At 44.5% G+C, this 27241-nt stretch overlaps 1 protein-coding gene and 1 pseudogene across 1 annotated transcript; one reads left to right on the forward strand and one right to left on the reverse strand.

The window, feature by feature from the left end:
* Positions 1-6773: 6773 nt before the first annotated feature.
* Positions 6774-9802, reverse strand: LOC123728143 (glycine cleavage system H protein, mitochondrial). The gene is made up of 5 exons (XM_045698741.1): positions 9602-9802; positions 9320-9399; positions 8929-8992; positions 8666-8797; positions 6774-7783 (listed from the first exon to the last, which is right to left on the reverse strand). Exons 1-5 carry the CDS (start codon positions 9750-9752, stop codon positions 7686-7688), a joined length of 525 nt encoding a protein of 174 aa, XP_045554697.1. The 5' UTR covers positions 9753-9802; the 3' UTR covers positions 6774-7685.
* A 1576-nt stretch (positions 9803-11378) lies between these two features.
* LOC123728139 (inosine-5'-monophosphate dehydrogenase 1a-like) lies at positions 11379-23816 on the forward strand (annotated as a pseudogene).
* Positions 23817-27241: the final 3425 nt, after the last annotated feature.

Below are 27241 nucleotides of genomic sequence, written 5' to 3' on the forward strand. Positions count from 1 at the left end.
TGATACCTGGCAATGAAGATATGTGTTCTCCCTGTTTTATAGCTAGACTTCAGCTCTGATACCTGGCAATGAGTGATGTGTTCTCCCTGTTTTATAGCTAGACTTCAGCTCTGATACCTGGCAATGAGTGATGTGTTCTCCCTGTTTTATAGCTAGACTTCAGCTCTGATAAATGTCAATGAAGATATGTGTTCTCCCTGTTTTATAGCTAGACTTCAGCTCTGATACCTGGCAATGAAGATATGTGTTCTCCCTGTTTTATAGCTAGACTTCAGCTCTGATACCTGGCAATGAGTGATGTGTTCTCCCTGTTTTATAGCTAGACTTCAGCTCTGATACCTGGCAATGAAGTGATGTGTTCTCCCTGTTTTATAGCTAGACTTCAGCTCTGATACCTGGCAATGAAGATATGTGTTCTCCCTGTTTTATAGCTAGACTTCAGCTCTGATACCTGGCAATGAAGATATGTGTTCTCCATGTGTCTCTTCACCTCCATTAACCCCTCAGCCTCTCTCTGTCCTCCTGCTTACCTACATTAACCCCTCAGCCTCTCTCTGTCCTCCTGCTTACCTCCATTAACCCCTCAGCCTCTCTCTGTCCTCCTGCTTACCTACATTAACCCCTCAGCCTCTCTCTGTCCTCCTGCTTACCTACATTAACCCCTCAGCCTCTCTCTGTCCTCCTGCTTACCTACATTAACCTCTCAGCCTCTCTCTGTCCTCCTGCTTACCTACATTAACCCCTCAGCCTCTCTCTGTCCTCCTGCTTACCTACATTAACCCCTCAGCCTCTCTCTGTCCTCCTGCTTACCTACATTAACCTCTCAGCCTCTCTCTGTCCTCCTGCTTACCTACATTAACCCCTCAGCCTCTCTCTGTCCTCCTGCTTACCTACATTAACCCCTCAGCCTCTCTCTGTCCTCCTGCTTACCTACATTAACCCCACAGCCTCTCTCTGTCCTCCTGCTTACCTATATTAACCCCTCAGCCTCTCTCTGTCCTCCTGCTTCCCTACCTTAACCCCTCAGCTTCTCTCTGTCCTCCTGCTTACCTACATTAACCCCTCAGCCTCTCTCTGTCCTCCTGCTTACCTACATTAACCCCACAGCCTCTCTCTGTCCTCCTGCTTACCTCCATTAACCCCTCAGCCTCTCTCTGTCCTCCTGCTTACCTATATTAACCCCTCAGCCTCTCTCTGTCCTCCTGCTTACCTACATTAACCCCTCAGCCTCTCTCTGTCCTCCTGCTTACCTACATTAACCCCTCAGCTTCTCTCTGTCCTCCTGCTTACCTACATTAACCCCTCAGCCTCTCTCTGTCCTCCTGCTTACCTACATTAACCCCACAGCCTCTCTCTGTCCTCCTGCTTACCTACATTAACCCCTCAGCCTCTCTCTGTCCTCCTGTTCTCCACCAGCTGATTCACTCAATGCTTCTAAAGAGCTATCGACCACTGTGGGAAAACAGAGGAGAGACGGAGAGGTAGAGGGAGAAGTAAAGAGAGAGGAGAAAGGGTGAGAGAGAACAAGAGAGAGGATAGGTGAATGGGAAAGTCTTTGCTATCATGGACCAAGTGCCGAATTGGGATATTATGGTTCAGGTTATGTATTTATGTACCGTAACCATGGTTATGGTGAAGAAATAAAAATATTCCTCCTGCTGTGGGAGGAGGATGCAATCGTGTGTATTTGGTCCCTCCCCTCTCCCTCGTGTTTCTACATGGCAGACCTCCCTAATGTGATAACTGTGTCTGCATGTCTGATTTACACCAAGAGAGAGTACATAGCCAGTGTTTAATTACTGTGTGTGTGTGTGTGTGTGTGTGTGTGTGTGTGTGTGTGTGTGTGTGTGTGTGTGTGTGTGTGTGTGTGTGTGTGTGTGTGTGTGTGTGTGTGTGTGTGTGTGTGTGTACGCACGCACGCGCGGGCCTGTGTGTCGGAATGATTTATGAGTTGCAAATAGCTATTCCAGTGGCCCGTTTCTCCTCACTTAGTTTTTAATCTGTCTTTACATGAATTCTCCTGGAGATGTTATGGTGATTTTATAGGGGCGTGCACGTGTGTACCTGTGTGTTAAAGAGACAGAGCTGTGGACATGTGTCCTGTTGGCAGGACAAAGACTTGGAGGTACAGCGCAACACTATTGTCTGCTCATTTACTCGTAATCTCTCTCCCTTCTCTCTCTCTTGCTCTCCTCTCATCTCCCGTCCTCACCTCCTCTCTTCTTTTTCACCTTTCTCTCTGTCTCTCTCTTTGATCTCTTAGGTATGTATTCAAAACAGATATTTATTGATAGCACAAGACAGAAGACTGAAACAGCAGGTCAATGTGTTTAGCCTGAGGGCAGATTGGTCCATTCACTGATCTGTCTGTTAGTGGGAAACTGAGAGAAGCCAGCTAATCTCCCCCTGTTCTCTATTGATCACACACTTAGAGACTACATACCCTGTCTAAACACTATTGATCTCTCTCTCCCTCTCCCTCTCCCTCTCCCGCATCCTTTCAGTATAGTACGAGGATCAAGAGAATAAATGAAGGTTATGAAAGTTGGTGGGAGAGGTTGTAGGATGGCTAGACTGGATGATGATGATAATTATGATGATTTGATTTGTCTTTAGTGTGGAGAGGGGAGCTGAGGGGTACTCTGGAGCACCATGAGCGTAGAAAATGACTCATGGCTGTCATATTTTAGACTTGTGTGCACTCTACTGGTCAAAATGTTGCATTGCATAGCATCAGATTACAAAACAGTGTTGGACTGTGTTTGTTTACCCTCCTGTTGTGTTTGTTTCATGTTCATTAATTCTGTGTTCCCGGTTCAAAATGACCACCCCATTATGGCTGATTATAAATCCATAATAATACATATATTATCACCTAATGTTGTGTTAGATCTTTATATCAACTTAAGTTTTTGTGAACATTACACGTTTTGAACTTCATTTGCGATTTATCTTTGCTATTTATGGCCTGTAGGCGTCATTGACCTGAGCGCATACAACTAGTTTTTGAGTAAAAAAAGCATAATGTATGGATTATTTTGACTATAACAAATACTCAGATGAAACATATTGTGCTATTTATCACAGACTACTGTCACATCCTGACCAGTAAAGAGGTTATTTGTTACTGTAGTTTGGTCAGGACGTGGCAGGGGGTGTTTGTTTAATGTGTTTCGGGGTTTGTTGGGCAATGTTCTATGTTAGTCTATTTCTGTGTCTAGTTTATCTATTTCTATAATTAGTTTATTGGTTTGACCTTCAATTGGAGGCAGCTGTTTCTCATTGCCTCTAATTGAAGGTCCTATTTAGTAGGGGTGTTTTTTCATGGGTTTTTGTGGGTAGTTGTTCCTTGTGTAGTTGTGTTCCTTACAGGACTGTTTCTCATTGTTGTATTAAGTGTTTTGTTGCGTTTTCTTCTTCATTAATAAAAGAAGATGAGCATTCACATTCCCGCTGCGCCTTGGTACCATCTTTACGACGAACGTGACAACTACTTTGTGTCAAAGTTTAAAGACTCTCTCCTCCTCACCAGTGTCATGATCAAAGATATGATCAAGAGCCTCACATACAGTATACCGTTTGGTCATTGTGCTGCCACAGAATGAATTGTGAGCAAGGCCTCAAAAAAGCTTTATATACCAGAGCTGCAAGAAAACTTCTATATATTAGTTGAAACAATGTTGCGATTGTTTGTGAGAATGCCAACAGGTGTGGTTCCCGTGGGGGAAAGATTCTATTGGGGAAAGGTTCCCGTGGGGGTTGCGATGGAAGCCAAGAAGGGGAATGAGGTGTGTGTGTGTGTGTGTGTGTGTGTGTGTGTGTGTGTGTGTGTGTGTGTGTGTGTGTGTGTGTGTGTGTGTGTGCTCGCTCAAACACACATTTATACACTAATTGTAGTCTCACCCATTCATTTCTAATGACCAAAAGTTAAATAAAACAACCAACATTTTATGAAAATCATCCAAATGTATTTTGTATGTTCAGATGCCCTGTGTGGGCAAAGTCATGGAACCTTATGACAATCAGATTAAATTTACTACATTTTCTTTCAGAGAGAAAACTTGTAAATTGGTCCAATTCGACCAGAACACAGCAGGAGGGTTAACTAGCGATCAGCTGTTGAGTAAATCGTTCATGTTTCACTAGATAGCACAGCCACAAAGTAAAAATTGTCTATATCGTAAAGATTAATTAAAACAAAAATAGCTTTTAGGTCATAATTTAAGGTTAGACATAAGGTTAGCAGTGTGGTTAAGGTTAGGGTTAGGTTTAAAATCAAATTTTAAGAAAATAAATGTAGAAATAGGCGGGGTTTATGTCTTTGTGGCTGTGGTAACTACTGACGACCCAGCCTACTCGCTTCTCTCCTACTATCACCAGAATTGATAATCGAAAAACTCATGAAAAATTCAAAGAAATGTACATTTAACAATGTCTTTTCATGGATGATTATGACTCATTCTAGATATACACTTTGGATATTCAAAATATTATGGCAGTGTCAGTTACAGTAGTTTTTTCGCTGTGGGACGTGAAAGGGGCACGCTGCCGACCCCCCCAAGTTCATACAAAAACTTTCCTGGAAGGACCTGGCCTACTGGCAGCTAACACTGTTCCCTGACCTGCCTTGGGAACCACTGAGACAAGGTAAGGACAGTGTTAACACTGATCCTTTTCCTGGGTTGTATCCAATGAAAGCAGAACACTCACTCGCTTCCTGGTTTCTGTCCAATCAGGCCCTTCGGTGGAGCAGCGAGCAGGATCATCTGAAGGCACGGCAGAGAGGCAGGACAGGTTGGGGTGGGCAACTCCAGTACTCGAGGGCCTGATTGGTCACACCTTTTCTCCATCCCTCGCAAACACAGCTGATTAATCAAATTGCATTCTAAACTGAAGATCATGATTAGGTGATTATTGGAGTCAGGTGTGTTATTTGGGTCTGGGGAAAAACTGTGACACCAATCAGGCCCTTGACGACTGGAACTGCCCAACCCTGCGTATAGTAGACAGCTGTGGCTGACTGAATGGATGAACAACTATCTTTCCTCATAGTTTACCTCCATCTACCATGGCAGGAGGGATACTGCTGGTTCCAGGTGAAACACACACACCAGAATATAGAGGTTTGTCTGTTTAATTAATTCACATTTTACTGTGTGTGTAAGACACCCTGGTAGATGCTGATGTGGCCATAGATGCCGTGATGTGGCAGAATGGAGGCATGTGTGGTCTGGACCACTGAAACTTTGTCATGCATCTTGTTGACGCGGCCATGACCTGTGACCCTAACGGAAGTTACGCCAGGACGTGGTGCCCTGAGCTGGCTGCTGTGCCTGATGACTTCATGCACAAACCCTGTAAGTGTCCAGCCTCCATGCTGCACTGCGCCACACCGGTGAGACAAGAGCACCAGCCTTATCCTAACCTATACCCTTACCATAGAGTTACCCTTATCTTACCAGATTTACTCTAACCTCATTGTAATAACCGTACCCTAGCCTTAACCTAACCTTACCGTAGTTACCATAACCCTACCATAGCCTTGCTCCTAAGTTAACTCAACTCTCATGTTTTCTCTGTATAGAATTGTGAGTGTTACATTTCCCTTATTGCTCTACACTGACAGATCTGGAGGAAAGGAGCCACTCTCTGCAGGACGTGAAGTTGGTGTGGAGGCATTTTGAGGAGCACGTGGACCCCCGTTCGGGGTGCGACCTGGTCCCCCCGCCTGGTCTCGGAGGCCCAGGGTGTGCATCAACTCACTGCTTCTATTGTATCGTGACTCATGAGTGGTCCTCAATACTGTTTTTCCTGTTTGATTTCTTTCCTTGCCTAAATGTTTTTTTTTAATGCCTTGAGCCATTTTATAATGGTGTATTTTATGTACAAATGTCACGCTGTGAATTTTGCTAAATTGAGTGAGTGACAACTTCTCTCTCAGGGAGGTGTGGTCAACACAGATAGGCAGTTCCTCCTGCCTGTCATCACCCGCATGGAGTTCAAACACCAATCAGATGATCCAGACGCTGCCTCTAACCCCCATGTGAGTCGCAGGTGGGATGAGACCATCGCCTTCCTGAACCAGACAGACTTCATGGCCAGTGTGATGAATGAGGGGAGGGAGAGACAGGAGAGAGACCAGAGAAAGATATAGACTGGCACACCTCCATATGGCCCGGGGAAGGGTTAGGAGGACCCCTGCTGCTAAGGCCAGGTTATCCTCTGTGCCTAGGGGAGTGGCTACGTTTCACAGATGACCAAGAGGGCAGGGGTTAAAGATCAGCCAAAGACTACACTGATAGAACTATTACAAAACTGGGTACCACATCATGGGTTAGAGGTTAAGGGTACACCTAGTCAGTTGTACAACTGAATGCATTCAACTGCAATGTGTCTTCCACATCTAACACAAACTCCTCTGAATCAGAGGTGGGGGGGGGGGGCTGCCTTAATCGACATCCATTTTATTTGTGCGGGAACAGTGTGGTTAGTCTGTAACAAGGACAAACTGCTGTTTAAATGTATTGGTTTACATTTTAGTCCTTTACCAGTCATTTAAGATAATTCAGTAATGCAGGCTGAATCAACTGCAAGCACTGCTACTAGTTGTGTTAAAGTGCAATATTTGTACTAAGGAATTCAAGCAAATATAAACATCAATGAGATACAATCTTTAAGTACTGTCTTTCCAAACTAGTATCAGAGGCTACACAGACATCTCAGGGGGGGGGATGAAGTGGACAGGACTTGCACTAAGTAAACACACAAGGAAGTGCAAGTCAAGAGTTTTATTTGTTCGTAATCTTCAGTGCCAGTACATGCTGTGCATACAGACGCACAACAACATACAGTAGAAACCAGCCTGCTCCAGATCCAAAGTGCTTTATTATTAGCCCTTCCCCTACCAGATGGACTGATCCAGACAGCTGTATTTGATAGTCCTCAGAATTGCACTATTTTTCCCAGTACTGTTCAGTCTTGACGCTGTATTCATAACCAAGTGGGAAGGTGGTATTTACCACATACAACTGGGAAAGAAATCCACTTAAACCCCCCTACACAATGTAATTGCAAGTGAGAAACTCATCTATCATCCCATTTCTAAACGAGTTAAAAGGATGTAATACATCCAACTGGTATTTACGATTTCACAACTGGTATAATTAACCTCACTTAATTATGAATGCAGCATAAGTTTCTCATCCCCTGTGCTTGGGGAAGGCTTTGAGTGGAAGACTGAGGATTAATCTTAAGTCTTTTCCTCAATTCTTTGTGTCCTTAACTCCTCAAAACATCAAAATGAAACCCTCTAATGTTTTAAGGAGGTGGAGAAAGGACACAAGGAATCAAGGATAAGACTTGATTCAGCCAGGGAATGCTTCAGGACTCGTACAGTATCACTCTACATCAGCCACATACAGTACGTCATGCCACGTGTGTAAGACATTTGCTCCCAGCATCCCCATTAGGTCATAGTCATTACCAGTACACTAAAGACTTAACATTCAGACCACAATAACACTGGCAAGTCAATATGGATGAGCTCTGCTGCTCCTCTGGCATTTCTGGTGGTTTCCCGGTGTAGTGTCACATCTGACTCCCGGCACAACTGGTGCACTTCCTCTCTAGTAGGGATTGCTAGGCAGGCGAGGGGTGGGGGTGATAAGGGTTGCGTCTAGGCCGCGCTAGTCTTCTATGGATCTGATGTATCTCTCATAAGCCTTCTCATCCATCAGAGCATCCAGCTCCTTAGGGTTAGCAATGGTCATCTTCATCAGCCATCCTGTCCCAGCAAGGATTAGAAGTCAGAGGTGAGCCTAGTCACAGGCCTTGTTTGAATATTATTTCTAAAATAATCACTGATGTGTGTTTGTGTGCGTGTCAAGAATGCGTGTAGACTAGTGTATGCATATACAGTGAGCTTAAAGTATTGGTACGGTGACAATTTTGTTTTGGCTCTGTACTCCAGCAATTTGGATTTGAAATGATACAACGACTATGAGGTTAAACTGCAGACTATCAGCTTTAATTTGAGGGTATTTTTATTCATATTGGTAGACCGTTTGGAAATTACTTAACTTTTGGTACAGTCTTCCCCCCATTTTAGGGGACCAAAGGTATTGGGACAAATTCACTTATGTGTATTAAAGTAGTCAAAAGTTAAGTATTTGGTCCCATAATCATAACATGCAATGCCACATCAAGCTTGTGACTACAAATTTGTTGGATGGATTTGTTGTCCGTTTTGGTTGGGTTTCAGATTATTTTGTGTCCAATAGAAATGAATGGTGAATAACAGTCATTTTAGAGTGACTTATTGTAAATAAGAATACATGTTTCTAAACTCTCCTACATTAATGTGGATGCTACCATGATTACGGATAATCCTGAATGAATCGTGAATAATAAGTGAGAAAGCTACAGAAGCACAAATCTCTTGTATATTTGTGCGTCTAACAAATGCTGTCATTTGTAAACGGTTCACCCGATATGGATGAAAATACCCTCAAATTAAAACAGACAGTCTGCACTCTAACCTCAGTCATTGTATCACTTCAAATACAAAGTTATGGAGTTCAGAGCCAAAACAGCAAAAAATGTGTCACTGTCCCAATACTTTTGGAGCTCACTATGTCTGCGGGCGGGTGTGTGTATGTGTGCTCACCGTCTTTGTAGCAGGACTTGTTGACGAGGCTGGGGTTGTCTGCCAGGAGTGTGTTGACCTCTGTGACTTCCCCGGTTAGAGGAGAGTACAGCTCACTGGCTGCCTTCACACTCTCCAATGCTCCAAATTCATCTAAAAAGAGGACAGCGATAGGCCAGGTCATGAACAGGTCTTGAGGAAGGCAAGATTTACTAGTATAACCCAAGATGACCAGTATCATGTTACCATCCACACAAGTCTGTAGGGTAGTAACTGCTGCTTACCAGTCTGTGCCAGCTGTGTGCCAACCTCTGGTAGTCCACAGTACACCACATCTCCTAGAGCCTCCTGCAGGACACACAGATTTATATTTGACCAATTAAATGAGCTGTGTCCACCCAGCAAACTCATTGGATAACACAGGGCAGGCATTTTGTTAGTCGTCACTCAAATGGGAGGGGCTGAAGCTCATTGGCTACAACTCTAATTGCTAGGGGATGTAGTGAAAATGGCATTGCACAGATTCAAGAAAAGTCACTTTCATGGCTAATTTTGCATGTATGAACTACACATTGACACATCCAGCCCAAAACAGGTTTAAATAATTTCTTTGTCACTCAAGTACCGAAACATGTCTTTAAGAACCAGTGGTAGCATGCCTCGAGAACAACCCACCTGAGCAAATTTGCTGATGCCAACCGTCCCTACTTCTCCCTCTACTCGTATCCATTCGTGTTTGTCTGTGAATTTAAGAGCTGTGGAATTCAGGCGAAAATTGCAATTAGTTCGAGTAGTTACACAGAAGTTGACAAACCTAAAAACAGTTATTAGTCTACACGCTTAGCTAACTAGCTACGTTATGTCCGTGCTATGCAAAACAAGAACGTCCTTGTTATGAACTAGCTAACGATAGCGTGTTAGCTAGCCACCTGTGTTGCGAGGTCCACAACCAAGTACCTGATGAGAGTCGGGTGGTAGTGAACAGAGTCCGTAGTACATATGCCCTGGATACCAGCCGTGAGGGAGTTAGCTGTGCCGAACTGTAGAGAAAGGGCATGGCAGAGGTAAAGTTGGAAGACAAGCAACGTAGCATTACCCACGTAGCCATTTTCGTCGCGTCTTTACAACTGCAATGGCAGTCACGTTTATTATACGTCATCATCACGGATGCCACTTGGGGCATGGCACAAAGTGGTGGAAGTTCGGATACAAATATACTTGTTGCGTTCCAATGTGTTATGTAAAAAAAAAAGCATGATTGTATTACATGTATAATACAGATCGGCCTACGTCCACAGAGTAAAATATGAATACTTTTTTTTCAATATGGTCAATGGGATTAGAGGAGAGAGGCTTCAGGGGCTACCAGTAGAGGGCAGATAGAGAGTATACTGGAGAAAGAAAGAGAATGGGAGAGAAAGAGACTGTAAGTGAGTATTAAATAGGCTTTGCTGGTCCAATCCCTCAGCAACTGTCACAAGCACTAATCATCTGCAGATGATGTTCATGAAAATGGCCCTAGCAACCCAGTCACTCTCCCCTCAGTCAATGGTTTCAGCAGAGTACAGAGTTACATTTATGTAACCTGCCTACAAAATACAGTCTGAGACTAATAACACACACCCCTCACCATGGAGATACTGGGAAAGTGTGTTTTACAGCTCCCCACCCCCAACCCTTCTCTCCACCCCTTCTCTATCACTGAACTCTCACTCCCTCTCTCATCTCTCTCTCCAGCCAGTTGCCCCTCCTGCTTTAATTCCTCCAATCCTCTTTGTAGAACTGACGTCTACTACTGTCACAAACAGAGCTAAGCCAGGAGAGGAGGAAAAATAGGCTGGTAGTCTCAGGAACAAACTGCTCTCACATTTCCACTAGCTCAGCTCCCAAAGCTCTCCAGGCCTTAGGGGGCTGATCTACCCTCCCAGCTCCCTCTCCCTTTTGGGACTCACCACCCTGCCTGAGACCGGAGGACATCCAGGGGACACTCACTCAGCCTCACCCAGGACCTAGGACTTCAGCTCACTGCAACTGTATCCTCCTCAGAGGACTCCTGAGCCTGCAGCGTGACCCACCCTCCCTACTTCTGTCTAACGAAGAGAGAGGTAGTTCTCCATCTTTCTGTACATCAGTCTCAGGAACACCAGAGCTCCCACTTTTAGGCCTTATCTCCCATAGACTGTATCTGCAGAGAGACAGGAGAACACCCCAAAGACAGAGACAGGAGGATTTAGAGGAGGGCTATTTGATTGACACACAGTTGTGAGACAGTGTGTCTGTGTATTTCTGATATCGACTGTGGCAGTGAATGGACACAGACCACTCGTGTCAGCAGTGTGTTGGAGAAAGAACACACTCTGGGGAAGTCTGTTCTAGTGGCGTTGGGTGTGCAGGTGTCCTTGATATGCCAGGTGTGTGTGAATGAGGCATTGTAATTGTAAGGCATTGAATGTGCATGTGAGACTTGATAGAGGCCTCAAGTGTGTCAGAAGAATTGGTTGTGTATGTGTGTGAGAGGTCAGTCAGGTTGTGTGTGTGTGTGTGTGTGTGAAAGGGGTCAGTCAGGTCTGTGTGTGTGAGACGACGACCGTGGAGGCCTTAGCCCTGGATTTCTCAGAGATGGAGGGTCAAGGCTACGACCGGTTTGGTGAGCTTGAGCAAGACACCTACCAGATCGACTACCGCCGTATAGTTGGTGACACTGAGCCTGCCAGGCCGCGCCTCTCGCCCGTGAAGGGGAACACACACACCCCAACTCCAACCTCCGTGGAACCTACACGCACACCAACCCTCACGGCCACGGGCACGAGACGGCCGCGCAGAGATATAGTGCCACACGCATCCAAGCCGGATACGAACCTGAAAGGTGAGCCAGACACACGCACACAGGTAACAAACACATTTGGTCAACCTATACCATTCGTCATCATCTAAACTACAATTGCTCTAACCACCAGTCAACAACTAGGCCCTAGCTCGGTCCCAGGTGCCAGACCCCACTGACCTAGTGAATTACTGGCTTTCATCTATATGAATGAACTACCAAACATCCATCTGCCAGTCAAGGTGTTTTCATTGACGTTGTCAGTGAGCTTTATAAATCCCAGTTAGCTGCTATCAGGAGACAGTGATGTAACTAAAGCCTCTTACCTGCTGCTTGACCGTCACACAGAGTGAAAGACTTTCCGTTGACAGGGTTATAGAGTCTGTAGGTTCATCAACATTTCCAGATTACAGAGCCAAGCTATTTATCTAATCGAAAGGTAAACAACCACACTGAAAGTAAATTAGTGTTGTTTTGATGTTATCCCCCTATCCATTCATATCATTAGGTGCTGTAGAAAGACAACTACGTACAGTACAGTCTTGGCCAAAAGTTTTGAGAATGACACAAATATACATTTTCACAAAGTCTGCTGCCTCAGTTTGTGTGATGGCAATTGGCATATACTCCAGAATGTTATAAAGAGTGATCAGATGAATTGCAATTAATTGCAAAGTCCCTCTTTGCCATGCAAATTAACTGAATCCCCAAAACATTTCCATTGCATTTCAGCCCCTGCCACAAAAGGACCAGCTGACATCATGTCAGTGATTCTCTCGTTAACACAAGTGTGAGTGTTGACGAGGACAAGGCTGGAGATCACTCTGTCATGCAGATTGAGTTCGAACAACAGACTGGAAGCTTCAAAAGGAGGGTGGTGCTTGGAATCATTGTTCTTCCTCTGTCAACCATGGTTACCTGCAAGGAAACACGTGCCGTCATCATTGCTTTGCACAAAAAGGGCTTCACTGGCAAGGATATTGCTGCCAGTATGATTGCACCTAAATCAACCATTTATCGGATCATCAAGAACTTCAAGGAGAGTGGTTCAATTGTTGTGAAGAAGGCTTCAGGGTGCCCAAGAAAGTCCAGCAAGCGCCAGGACCGTCTCCTAAAGTTGATTCAGCTGCAGGATCGGGGCACCACCAGTTCAGAGCTTGCTCAGGAATGGCAACAGGCAGGTGTGAGTGCATCTTCACGCACAGTGAGGTGAAGACTTTTGGAGGATGACCTGGTGTCAAGAAGGGCAGCAAAGAAGCCACTTCTCTCCAGGAAAAATATCAGGGAGACTGATATTCTGCAAAAGGTACAGGGATTGGACTGCTGAGGACTGGGGTAAAGTAATTTTCTCTGATGAATCCCCTTTCCGATTGTTTGGGGCATCTGGAAAAGGCTTGTCCAGAGAAGACAAGGTGAGTGCTACCATCAGTCCTGTGTCATACCAACAGTAAAGCATCCTGAGGCCATTCATGTGTGGGGTTGCTTCTCAGCCAAGGGAGTGGGCTCACTCACAATTTTGCCTAAGAACACAGCCATTAATAAAGAATGGTACCAACACATCCTCCGAGAGCAACTTCTCCCAACCATACAGGAACAGTTTGGTGACAAACAATGCCTTTTCCAGCATGATGGAGCACCTTGCCATAAGGCAAAAGTGATAACTAAGTGGCTCGGGGAACAAAACATTGATATTTTGGGTCCATAGCCAGGAAACTCCCCAGACCTTAATCCCATTGAGAACTTGTGGTCAATCCTCAAGAGATGGGTGGACAAACAAAACCCCACAAATTCTGACAAGCTCCAAGCATTGATTATGCAAGAATGGGCTGCCATCAGTCAGGATGTGGCCCAGAAGTTAATTGACAGCATGCCAGGGCAGATTGCAGAGGTCTTGAAAAAGAAGGGTCAACACTGCAAATATTGACTTTTTGCATCAACTTCATGTAATTGTTAATAAAAGCCTTTGACACTTATGAAATGCTTGTAATTATACTTCAGTATTCCATAGTAACATCTGACAAAAATTTCTGAAGACACTGAAGCAGAAAACTTTGTGGAAATTAATATTTGTGTCATTCTCAAAACTTTTGGCCACAACTGTATATTCCCTTATATTATGTAAAAACAACAAACTGTGGGTTACAGAAATATGTTCTCTCTGGATAACACTTTCTTAGGAGCATGTATTGTACCCAGGAGGTCTTTTGAATTTTCACTGACAGCCTTGCAGGTGCAACATGGAGATACAGTATTATGCATCATTAAATTTGTCTATATATTTAAAGCTGCAATATGAAGCTTTTTGGGCGACCCTACCAAATTCACCTAGAAATGTTAGTTATAGATCTGTCATTCGCATTGAAAGAAAGTCTAAGAAGTGGTGGATCTGTTCTATGTGCGCTATTTCTATACTTCCCGTTAAATTTCTATTTTGCGTCTTTTGCTTTCGGTTTTGTACACCAGCTACAAACAACTGAAAATACAATATTTGGGGTTATGGAAAATATATTTCACAGTGGTTAAAATAGTACAATGATTCTCTACAGTTGCTTGTTTTGTCACATAAGCTGAAATTAGGTAAACTTTTAGAATTTTAGCAACCAGGAAATGGCAGAGCGATTTCTGCATAGTGCACCTTTAATCTGCAGGGTTAAAACTACACATCCTGTATTAGAGTCTAGAAGAACTTTGCCCCTATATATTGTCAGCTGGGTTCTGTCTATATATAGTACATTCGGAAAGTATTCAGACCCCTTGACTTTTCCCACATTTTGTTACGTTACAGCCTTATTCTAAAATTGATGAAGTAAATGTTTTTCCTCAATATACACACAGTACCTCATAATGACAAAGCGAACAGGTTTTTAGACATTTTTTCAAATGTATTAAAAATAAAAAACAGGTACCTTACTTACATAGGTATTCAGACCCTTTGCTATGATACTCGAAATTGAGCTCAGGTGCATCCTGTTTCCATTGATCATCCTTGAGATGTTTCTACAACTTGATTGGAGCCCACTTGTGGTAAATTCAATTGATTGAACATGATTTGGATATGCACACATCTGTCTAAATAAGGTCCCACAGTTGACAGTGCATGTCTGAGCAAAAATCAAGCCATGCGGTCAAAGGAATTGTCCGTAGAGCTCCGAGACAGGATTGTGTCGATGCACAGATCTGGGAAGGGGTACCAAAATATCTCTGCAGCATTGATGGTCCCCAAGAACACAGTGACCTCCATCATTCTTAAATGGAAGAAGTTTGGAACCACCAAGACTCTTTATAAAGCTGGTCGCCCGGCCAACCTGAGCAAACGGGAGGTCAGGGAGGTGACCAAGAACCCGATGGTCACTCTGACAGAGCTCCAGAGGTCTTCTGTGGAGATGGGAGAACCTTCCAGAAGCTCAACCCTCTCTGCAGCACTCCACCAATCAGGACATTATGGTAGAGTGGCCAGACGGAAGCCACTCCTCAGTAAAAGGCACATGACAGCCCACTTGGAGTTTGCCAAAGGCACCTAAAGGACTCTCAGACCATGAGAAACAAAGTTCTCTGGTCTGATGAAACCAAGATTGAACTCTTTGGTCTGAATGCCAAGCGTCACGTCTGAAGGAAACCTGGCACCATCCCTACAGTGAAGCATGGTGGTGGCAGCATCATGCTGTGGTTTTCAGTGGCAGGAACTGGGAGACTAGTCAGTATCGAGGGAAAGATGAAAGGAGCAAAGTGGTGAAAAACCTGCTCCAGAGTGCTCAGGACCTCAGACTGGGGTGAAGGTTTACCTTCCAACAGGACAACGACCCAAAGCACACAGCCAAGACAATGCAGGAGTGGCTTCGGGACAAGTCTCTGAATGTCCTTGAGTAGCCCAGCCAGAGCCCGGACTTGAACCCGATCAAACATCTGGAGAGACCTGAAAATAGTTGTGCAACGGCAATCCTCATCCAAACTTACAGAGCTTGAGTGGATCTGCAGAGAAAAATAGGAGAAACTCCCCAAATACAGGTGTGCCAAACTTGTAGCGCCATACCCAAGAAGACTTGAGGCTGTAATTGCTGCCAAAGGTGCTTCAACAAAGTACTGAGTAAATGTGATTTCATTTTTACATTTTTGGGGGGCAATCATTTCTGAAAACATTTTTGCTTTGTCATTATGGGGTATTGTGTGTAGATTGAGGTGAATACGGAAAAAGTCAAGGTGTCTGAATACTTTCCGAATTCACTGTGTGTGATATATATAAACTCAGCAAAAAAGAAACGTCCCTTTTTTCAGGACCCTGTCTTTCAAAGATAATTCATAAAAATACAAATAACTAAACAGATCTTCATTGTAAAGGGTTTAAACACGGTTTCCCATGCTTGTTCAATGAACCATAAATAATTAATGAACATGCATCTGTGGAACGGTTGTTAAGACACTAACAGCTTAGAGACGGCAGGCAATTAAGGTCACAGTTATGAAAACTTAGGACACTAAAGAGGCCTTTCTACTGACTCTACTGAAAAACACCAAAAGAAAGATGCCCAGGGTCCCTGCTCATCTGCATGAATGTGTCTTAGGCATGCTGCAAGGAGGCATGAGGACTGCAGATGTGGCCAGGGCAATAAATTGCAATGTCAGTACTGTGAGACGCATAAGACAGCGCTACAGGGAGACAGGACGGACAGCTGATCGTCCTTGCAGTGGCAGGCCACATGTAACAACACCTGCACAGGATCGGTACATCCGAACATCACACCTGCGGGACAGGTACAGGATGGCAACAACAACTGCCCGAGTTACACCAGGAACGCACAATCCCTCCATCAGTGCTCAGACTGTCCGCAATAGGCTGAGAAAGGCTGAACTGAGGGCTTGTAGGCCTGTTGTAAGGCAGGTCCTCACCAGACATCACCGGCAACAATGTCGCCTATGGACACAAACCCAACGTCGCTGGACCAGACAGGACTGGCAAAAAGTGCTCTTCACTGACGAGTCACGGTTTTGTCTCACCAGGGGTGATGGTCAGATCGTTTATCGTCGAAGGAATGAGCGTTACACCGAGGCCTGTACTCTGGAGAAAAATCGATTTGGAGGTGGAGGGTCTGTCATGGTCTGGGGCAGTGTGTCACAGCATCATCGGTCTGAGCTTGTTGTCATTGCAGGCAATCTCAACACTGTGCGTTAGAGGGAAGACATCCTCCTCCCTCATGTGGTACCCTTCCTGCAGGCTCATCCTGACATGACCCTCCAGCATGACAATGCCACCAGCCATACTGCTCGTTCTGTGCGTGATTTCCTGCAAGACAGGAATGTCAGTGTTCTGCCATGGCCAGCGAAGAGCCGGGATCTCAATCCCATTGAGCACGTCTCGGACCTGTTGGATTGGAGGATGAGGGCTAGGGCCATTCTCCTCAGAAATGTCAGCGAACTTGCAGGTGCCTTGGTGGAAGAGTGGGGTAACATCTCACAGCAAGAACTGGCAAATCTGGTGCAGTCCATGAGGAGGAGATGCACTGCAGTACTTAATGCAGCTGGTGGCCACACCAGATACTGACTGTTACTTTTGATTTTGACCCCCCCCCCCCCTTTGTTCAGGGACACATTATTCAATTTATGTTAGTCACATGTCTGTGGAACTTCTTCAGTTTATGTCTCAGTTGTTGAATCTTATGTTCATACAAATATTTACACATGTTAAGTTTGCAGAAAAGAAACGCAGTTGACAGTGAGAGGATGTTTCTTTTTTTGCTGAGTTTATATATACACACATGTACAGTATATATACTGTGTGTGTGTGTTCCAGCATGGCTGACTACCTGATCAGTGGAGGGACAGGGTACGTGCCTGAAGATGGACTGACGGCTCAGCAGCTCTTCTCTATCGGGGATGGACTCACATACAAGTAAGATTTATTTTTCATACATTCTACCAGACTTACAGAGGAGCATTTCCAATGATCTTGATTGAAATTCCTGAAATGTTTCCAATTGAAAGTGTATGACAGAGAGTGACTCAGCCTGGTCTCATAGATCAGCATAGTAAACATACAGTACATCCGGGACACTCAAATGAGTATGATATGTAGTAGGCCTAGTTCTGATACTAGTAGACATGTGCTCCTCCACCTCAATATGAAACATCTCATAGATGGCTGAATATGTGCGGATATGGCTGGTGTATTATCTTAATGTCCACACTAATGTATCATAGATATAACAAATCCTCTCTCAGCAGAGACCCACTTCGACCTTTCGTTCAGTAAGACCTTATAAGTGTTAGTGTGATACTGACAGAGTAAAAACACTCATTGACTGCTGTGATGATATGGTGAGACCAGACCAGTAGAATAATCATCATTATGCCTTACATAAGAGGAATTTGTTTATTTTCAAATTAGAATGAGTATATTAGGCTTGTGTTATCAGTCCTAATGGAGATTTACACAGAGAGAACATCATATCCTCACATCTAGTACAGTGGGAGGATTAGAAAGAGGCTTTATTTCCAGTCTGTGTGAGGGTGTGTGATATGCAAAGTGGTTGAGGGTGTAGGGATGTGACTCTGTGCTGGCCAGGGGTCAGGGGACTGGTGCTGGGACGCAAGAGGTGGGAAGTGTTCACACAACAGTTCCCTCACTGTTTGGCAGAATGATGTGTATCCACCTTTCAGGACAACATGATATGTCAGTGATCGTAGACCACACAATATTCTCTCTCTGTTCATTTTTTTGTCTCCCCCTACAGTGATTTCCTGATTCTGCCTGGTTTCATAGACTTTATTTCTGATGAAGTGGTGAGTATCCAGTGTGTTTGGTTAACCTTTTATTTGCTAATTAACAACAGAAGCTACATTATCATAGCCATGCTACTGCTTTAGTCAACTCCATTGCTGTTTTCTGGCATATGATGTCATACCCATACATACACAGTCCAGTATAGCCCTGTGTGTGTGTGCAGCCTCTCCTCTCCTGTGGTCCTCTCTGCCTCCCTGAAGAGGATAGGAGGCTGCTTTATGTTCCTCTCAATTGAATAAACACACACACACACACACACACACACACACACACACACACACACACACACACACACACACACACACACACACACACACACACACACACACACACACACACACACACACACACACACACACACACACACACACACTCTCTGCTGGTAACACAGTCAGCCAGACCACTTCACTCGACAACAACACTGAGAATAGCAACACCAGTCCCTCATGGCTGAGAGTCAGAGTCATGCCCGGTGTAATTGCTTTAGTAGGCTACAGGTGCTGGTGTTTTTAGCTTGTTTGTTCTCTACTGGCAGAAAGGTATGCCTCCTGTTGTATATGGCTGTACATACAGGACTGAGCAGGGACAGCTGATGTCCATGGTGCCACCTAATGGCAATGAGGAGGTATTGCATGTTCAGATGGGTCTTGCCTTACAGTCACAGGTATTTGGTGACAGGGTGTCATTATTTATGTAGTTAAGTTTTTCTTCTCAGATCACTGCAATGTGATAATTATCTATTTCCTCCTCTACCTGTTTCTAGGACCTGACCTCAGCTCTGACCAGGAAGATCACCCTGAAGACTCCTATCATCTCATCTCCCATGGATACAGTCACTGAGTCCTCCATGGCCATTGCTATGGCTGTGAGTATAGAGCCACTCCTCACCTCCTCAGCCAGCCAACAGCAATAAGACAAGACCACAAATCTGTTATAAAACTTAATTTACTAGTGGTATTTTTGGTTGTGGTAATGAGTTTTTATGTATTTCCATAAATAAAAATAAAATATATGTCTTGTAATACATGGACTCTGTTTGACGCATATTGAAGTCTGATTGGACAAATGTCTTGTTCGGCTAACCCTGATTGGTCAGTGCTCTGTGTGTTATAGCTCATGGGTGGGATCGGGATCATGCACCATAACTGTACTCCAGAGTTCCAGGCCAATGAGGTCCGCTTGGTTAAGGTAAGATGGTGGCTAGCGGTTAGACAACATGATGATATACAGTATATTGATAGACCGTTATATCAACAGTATAAAGTCTCATGTCACAACGTCATTTGACAATGTAACAGTACATGAATACACTTAAACTAGCTGGTTTAATAAATACAAAAGTACATTCGCTGAATGATGTTTATTTATTTGTGGTCAGAAATTTGAGCAGGGTTTCATCACAGACCCAGTGGTGATGAGTCCTCGCCACACTGTGGGAGACGTATTCGAAGCAAAGGTCCGCCACGGCTTCTCTGGCATCCCTGTCACCGAGACGGGCAAGATGGGCAGCAAGCTGGTGGGCATCGTCACCTCCCGAGACATTGACTTCCTCTCAGAGAAAGACCATGACAGACCCCTGGAAGAGGTGTGTGTGTGGATGACATGCTTGTTTGTACACGTCCAATATATTGACAATTTATTATCAAAACATATATTGTAAACTGGATGAGTCTATTTCTTGTATAATTGAATACTATTCCTGTGAGGTTTACATGAATGGATGATTCTTGCAGGCTATGACAAAGAGAGAAGATTTAGTGGTTGCACCAGCTGGCGTCACACTGAAAGAGGCCAACGACATCCTGCAGCGCAGCAAGAAAGGTACTGTATGGTAGTGACACAAAATGTCCTGTAGTGACACTTTAGTTAGATAGGATATGACAAAAGATTAGTCTTTGTTTGGAACTTCTGTCTCTCCTAGGTAAACTGCCCATAGTGAATGACAGTGATGAGCTAGTTGCCATCATCGCCAGGACAGACCTGAAGAAGAACCGAGACTACCCACTTGCCTCTAAAGACTCCAGGAAACAGCTGCTGTGTGGAGCGGCCATCGGAACCAGAGAGGAGGACAAATGCAGACTGGACCTGCTGATGCAGGCTGGGGTTGACGTGGTAGTGCTGGTGGGTCTGGGGAAGAGGCTGAGTTGTTTATATTGTATTTTTGGTTACTTGTCTTATCTTTGGGTTCCACTCCTCTCTAACCCCTGTCTGTTTACTGCTGTAGGACTCCTCCCAGGGGAACTCTGTCTATCAGATCAACATGATCAACTACATTAAACAGAAATACCCTGAACTACAGGTGGTGGGAGGAAACGGTGAGTCTCCTCTACCTTCTCTAGCAATGTCTCTTTCACGTTAATCTCACTTTCTTTCTTTCTTTCTTTCTTTCTTTCTTTCTTTCTTTCTTTCTTTCTTTCTTTCTTTCTTTCTTTCTTTCTTTCTTTCTTTCTTTCTTTCTTTCTTTCTTCCCCATTCTCAATTTACATTCTCTCTCTGTATCTCTGTCTCTCTCTCTGTGTGTGTGTAGTGGTGACTGCAGCCCAGGCTAAGAATCTGATCGATGCGGGTGTGGACGCTCTGAGGGTGGGGATGGGCTGCGGCTCCATCTGCATCACCCAGGAAGGTAACGAGAGACAGGGGAGGAACAGCAAATGAGGAGGGAGGAGAGTGTACAGTTTGCCAAATGTTTAGTTAAAAAGACAAACTATTTGTTGTCAAATTGCTGACACGTTGCTGACATGATGCTTTGTGTTATGTTTGTGTTGTGTGCCAGTGATGGCGTGTGGGCGTCCCCAGGGCACATCAGTGTACAAGGTTGCAGAGTATGCCAGGCGCTTCGGTGTGCCCGTCATCGCAGACGGAGGCATCCAGACCGTTGGACATGTGGTAAAAGCTCTCGCTCTTGGGGCATCCACAGGTGTGTATTTGTGTGTGTGTGTGTGTTGAACCCACCAAGCATTATTATTAGCCTTTTCCCACAAACAGGAAAATCTACACCATACTATCGATGGTCTGACTTTTACCTCCTTCCACCTCTGACTTCTGTGCCCTCAGTGATGATGGGGTCATTGCTCGCAGCAACCACAGAGGCCCCGGGGGAGTATTTCTTCTCAGATGGCGTGCGGCTGAAGAAGTACCGTGGGATGGGCTCCCTGGACGCCATGGAGAAGAACAGCAGCAGTCAGAAACGCTACTTCAGGTAGAAAGAGAGACACGGTGTGTCTTGTGTATTTCCAGTAATAGGGCAAAGGCCAGAGGTGTGAGGGGGAGAAGGTGTGTGTGTGTTGTCTATTTGCAGTGATTTGTGATTGTGTGTTTATCTCGACAGTGAGGGGGACAAGGTGAAGGTGGCTCAGGGTGTGTCAGGGTCGGTTCAGGATAAAGGTTCTATCCATAAGTTTGCCCCCTACCTCATCGCTGGCATACAACATGGCTGCCAAGACATCGGAGCCAAGAGCCTCTGCATACTGCGGTAAGTCAGAACAGATGTTAGATTGTGTTATTGTATTCCACTTTGATATGATCTGTGTCTCTTTGTTCCATTGTTGTGATAAAATTGTATTGTTGTATGTTATTTCAGGTCCATGATGTACTCTGGGGAGCTGAAGTTTGAGAAGAGGACTATGTCAGCTCAGGTTGAGGGGGAGTACACGGGCTCCACTCGTAAGTTTGCCCCTGCCTGGCTCTGGCATCGTTACACATCCTGGTATTCGTTGTAGATCCTGTGCTCCTCTCCTCTGTGATCGACTAACCTGTCCTGTTGTGTCCCATGTTCTGTGTCCGATGTCCTTTATCTCTAGCCTGGGTGGTAGTGTGAGTGAGTGTGTTTGTTCTCACCAGTGGCGTCCATATCTCCTTTACTATATGTTGTTTAGGAGTTGCTACTTAAACCGGGGATTGGCAGTCATACCATACGAGGTCCATTGTGGGTGCAGGCTTTCACTCCAGCCAAAGCAGTAACAGCAGATGCAAGTAATTCACTTTTGACTATGATTGGTTGATTTATTGTTTTGGATGTGTCATGGCTTTAGCTGGGGCAGAATCCTGCACCCACTCTGACCATTTGTGGATAGAATTGCCTACCCCTGAGCTAAACAGTAACACTGAAGCAAGCTAAACATCACAATGTCTGTCTTCTCTCTTTCTCTGACTCATGCTCTCATCATAGATATTCTTTTGTGCCATGTAAGTACATTCTCCCTGTGCTCACAACTCTAACTCTTTCCTACTGCAATTTTCTCTGTTGGTCTCTTTTTGTTTTCAGGAAGACCCAAAAGTCGAGGTCGTGAATTTTTAAAGCTCTACCAATTTCTTAAACCCTCAATCTAGTTTATGTAGTGTAATATGAGTTTCAATTAAGCTTGACTTGTATTCCTGACAGTTGTCTCTGTGTGTTGTCTTCCTGTAGTTATGAGAAGCGGCTATACTGAGGGAGGAGGAAGAGTGAGCTCACGAGCAGCACCCAGTGTACCCTCACCAGCAGCCACCAGGCACAACGGATACATGTGACTTACCTACAACCACTACTCAACCTCCACCCAAGTTACCACATCTGACCTACCTACAACCATTACTCAACCTCCACCCAAGTTACCACATCTGACCTACCTACAACCATTACTCAACCTCCACCCAAGTTACCACATCTGACCTACCTACAACCACTACTCAACCTCCACCCAAGTTACCACATCTGACCTACCTACAACCATTACTCAACCTCCACCCAAGTTACCACATCTGACCTACCTACAACCACTACTCAACCTCCACCCAAGTTACCACATCTGACCTACCTACAACCACTACTCAACCTCCACCCAAGTTACCACATCTGACCTACCTACCTCCACCCAAGTTACCACATCTGACCTACCTACAACCACTACTCAACCTTCACCCAAGTTACCACATCTGACCTACCTACAACCATTACTCAACCTCCACCCAAGTTACCACATCTGACCTACCTACAACCACTACTCAACCTCCACCCAAGTAACCACATCTGACCTACCTACAACCACTACTCAACCTCCACCCAAGTAACCACATCTGACCTAACCATAGCTACTACTCAGTTCAACCATTACATAACCTTTTGGCTATACAAGGGAAGACCGCTGGACTCCTCTCCTCTCGTCTCCCTTCACCTACTCTTTCTCTGTGTTGTGTAAGATGCTTTTGAGAGACCAAGAGTCACCTCTGACCTATGACTTAATTGATGTTATGACATAAACCACAGGGACTAGGGACTAAGCGTCAATGGTCAGATGTATTGGGTTATGGCACAGAGCCATCGGGCTGTATAAATCAATTTTTATTAGTCACATGCGCCAAATACAACAGGTGTAGACCTTACAGTAAAATGCTTACATACGAGCCCCAAACCAACAGTGCAGTTTCAAAAAATACAGATAAGAGATAAAAGTAACAAGTAATTAAAGAGCAGCAGTAAAAAATAACAATATATGTACAGGGGGGTGCCGGTACAGAGTCAATGTGGTTAGTTGAGGTAGTATGTACATGTAGGTAGAGTTAATTAAAGTGACTATGCATAGATGACAACAGAGAGTGGCAGTTGTGTGTGTGTGGGGGGGTGTGCAAATAGTCTGGGCTGCCATTTGACTAGATGTTCAGGAGTCTTCTGGCTTGGGGTAGAAGCTGTTTAGAAGCCTCTTAGACCTAGACTTGGAGCTCCGGTACCGTGTGGTAGCAGAGAGAACAGTCTATGACTAGGGTGGCTGGAGTCTTTGACAATTTTTATAATGTACGTAGCTAATGTAGAACTGTGACTACTGTGTCCTGGGAGAGACTATTTGAACATAATAATCCTTGTTTTATGTACCCTGGAACTCTTTAAACCTGTTCTGGTTGATCATGGTCCTTGGTCTCAGATGTGTTTGGAGCACAGGAGGCAGTTGGCACCTTGATTGGGGAGGACGGCCTCTTGGTAATGGCTGGAGTGAAATGGTATCAAATACATCAAACATGGTTTCCATGTGTTTGATTCCATTCGCTCTGTTCCAGTCATTATTATGAGCAGTCCTCCCCTCAGCAGCCTCCACTGGTTTGGAGGTTCAGTAGTGTTTTTTACTGTATGAAATAGCATAGAGGTCTGTCTGTGTGGCTCTACTGTAGAGAGGACCAAAGCTAGGATAAGCTATAAGGTAAGCGTTAGCCTTAAATCAGGGATAACCACAGCGCCTTAAGACTGCACATGAAGGCTATACCAGTGTTGTAGTACTAGAGTCCGGGGGCCTCATTTTATCAAATTTGTGGGTAAACCATGTGTGGGATCATTTCCATGCAAAGTGTAAGATTTATCACTATGAACTTTGCTTGAGAGTGTGCAGACATTTATGCACAGCCATAACGATGCATAGGCACAGTGTAAAGTGGCGGAATAAGGGAACTGCTTGTCAAGCATAGAATGGGGGAATTATTCTGTATGTTGAAAATGTGTGAAATTGTGAGAGTAATAATTAAATAATTTTTCGATTTAATTGTATTCTATTGTGAATCTTTATTTTTACTATTTTCTACATTGTAAAATAACAGTAAAGACATCAAAACTATGAAATAACACATATGGAATCATGTAGTAAGCAAAAAAGTGTTAAACAAATCAAAATATATTTGAGATTCTTGAAAGTAGCCACACTTTGCCTTGATGACAGCTTTGCACACACTTGGTATTCTCTCAACCAGCTTCATGAGGTAGTCACCTGGAATGAATTTCAATTAACAGATGGGCCTTGTTAATTTGTGTAATTTCTTTCCTTAATGCGTTTGAGCCAATCAGTTGTGTTGTGACAAGGTAGGGGTGGTATACAGAAGATAGCCCTATTTGGTAAAAGACCAAGTACATATTAGGGCAAGAACAGCTAAAATAACAAAGGGAAACAGCCTATCATTACTTTAAGACATGATGGTCTGTCAATACGGAAAATTGGGCAGTCGCAAAAACCATCAAGCACTATGATGAAACTGGCTTTCATGAGGACCGCCACAGGAAAAGAGGACCTCTGCTGCAGTTACCTCTGCTACAGAGGGCAAGTTCATTAGAGTTAACTGCAACTCAGATTGCAGCCCAAATCAATGCTTCACAGAGTTCAAGTAACAGACAGATCTCAACATCAACTGTTCAGAGGAAACTGCGTGAATCAGGACATCATGGTCGAATTGCTGCAAAGAAACTACTACTAAAGGACACAAATAAGAAGAAGAGACTTGCTTGGGCCAAGAAACACGAGCAATGCACATTAGCCCGGTGGAAATCTGTCCTTTGGTCTGATGTGTCCAAATGTGAGATGTTTGGTTCCAACCGCTGTGTCTTTGTGAGACACAGAGTAGGTGAACGGATGATCTCCACATGTGTGGTTCCCACCGTGAAGCATGGAGGAGGAGGTGTGGGGGTGGTTTCACAGATTTTTTTACCAATATGGCTACCACATTCTGCAATGATACGCCATCCCATCTGGTTTGGACTTAGTGGGACTATAATTTGTTTTTCAACAGGACAATGACCCAAAGCACACCTCCAGGCTGTGTACAGGCTATTAGACCAAGGAGAGTGATGGAGTGCTGCATCAGATGACCTGGCCTCCACAATCACCAACCTCAAACAAATTGAGATGGTTTGGGATGAGTTGGAGAGCAAAGTGAAGGAAAAGCAGCCAACAAGTGCTCAGCATATGTAACAGTGTAGGTTCCGTCCCTCTCTTCACCCCAACCCGGGCTCGAACCAGGGACCCTTGCACACATCAACAACTGACACCCACCAAAGCATCGTTACCCATTGCGCCACAAAAGCCGCGGCCCTTGCAACGCAAGGGGAAACCCTACTTCAAGTCTCAGAGCGAGTGATGTCACTGATTGAAACGCTATTAGCGCGCACCACCGCTAACTAACTAGCCATTTCACATCGGTTACACTCACCCCCCCTTTGACCTCCTCCTGTTCCGCAGCAACCAATGATCCGGGTCACGGCACCAATGTAACAGTGTAGGTTCCGTCCCTCTCTTCGCCCCAACCCGGGCTCGAACCAGGGACCCTTGCACACATCAACAACTGACACCCACCGAAGCATCGTTACCCATCGCGCCACAAAAGCCACGGCCCTTGCAACGCAAGGGGAAACCCTACTTCAAGTCTCAGAGCGAGTGACGTCACTGATTGAAACGCTATTAGCGCGCACCACCGCTAACTAACTAGCCATTTCACATCGGTTACACATATGTGGGAACTCCTTCAAGAGTGGTGGAAAAGCATTCCTCATGATGCTGGTTGAGAGAATGCCAAGAGTGTGCAAAGCTGTCATCAGTGCAAAGGGTGGCTACTTTGAAGAATATAAAATATAAAATGTATTTTGATTTGTTTAACACTTTTTGGGTTGCTATGTGATTCCATATGTGTTATTTCATAGTTTTGATGTCTTCACTATTATTCTACAATGTAGAAAATAGTCAAAATAAAGAAAAACCCTTGAATGAGTAGGTGTGTCCAAACTTTTGACTGGTACTGTATAATTGGACCATGTCAGAGCATCTGTTATGATAATAATTCATATAAAGTAGGCTACAGTCATTTGTTAAATTAGAGGCGCAGGTGAAATACTGTAAAAGACAGATGGGAAATCGAACGAGAGACAGCTGAGCTTGCTCTTTCGGCACGCTGCATTTCGCAGAGAGTGTGTTTTTAGAGATCGGTGGGACTTTTTTGCAGAAAGTACAGATTGGCTCATCAGATATCGTTTCCCAAAACCAATCTTATTGGATTTTTATTTAAGACCTGCTTTAGAAAGGCACACACACATGCTATTCCGGTGCACATGCAAGTGCTATCCACCCTCTGGTTTTTGCCAACGGGAACTTTTCAGTGTGAGCTTGCCGATCAGCATCTCACAGCCCTTGATAAGCCTATGTTTTGGATGCAGTCATCAGCAAAACGACCAGTTACATAAAATGTCCATACACCATCGCACAACAGGTTGAAG

This window comes from Salmo salar, chromosome ssa17 (genome assembly GCF_905237065.1).
Source record: "Salmo salar chromosome ssa17, Ssal_v3.1, whole genome shotgun sequence".
Lineage (NCBI taxonomy): Eukaryota > Metazoa > Chordata > Actinopteri > Salmoniformes > Salmonidae > Salmo > Salmo salar.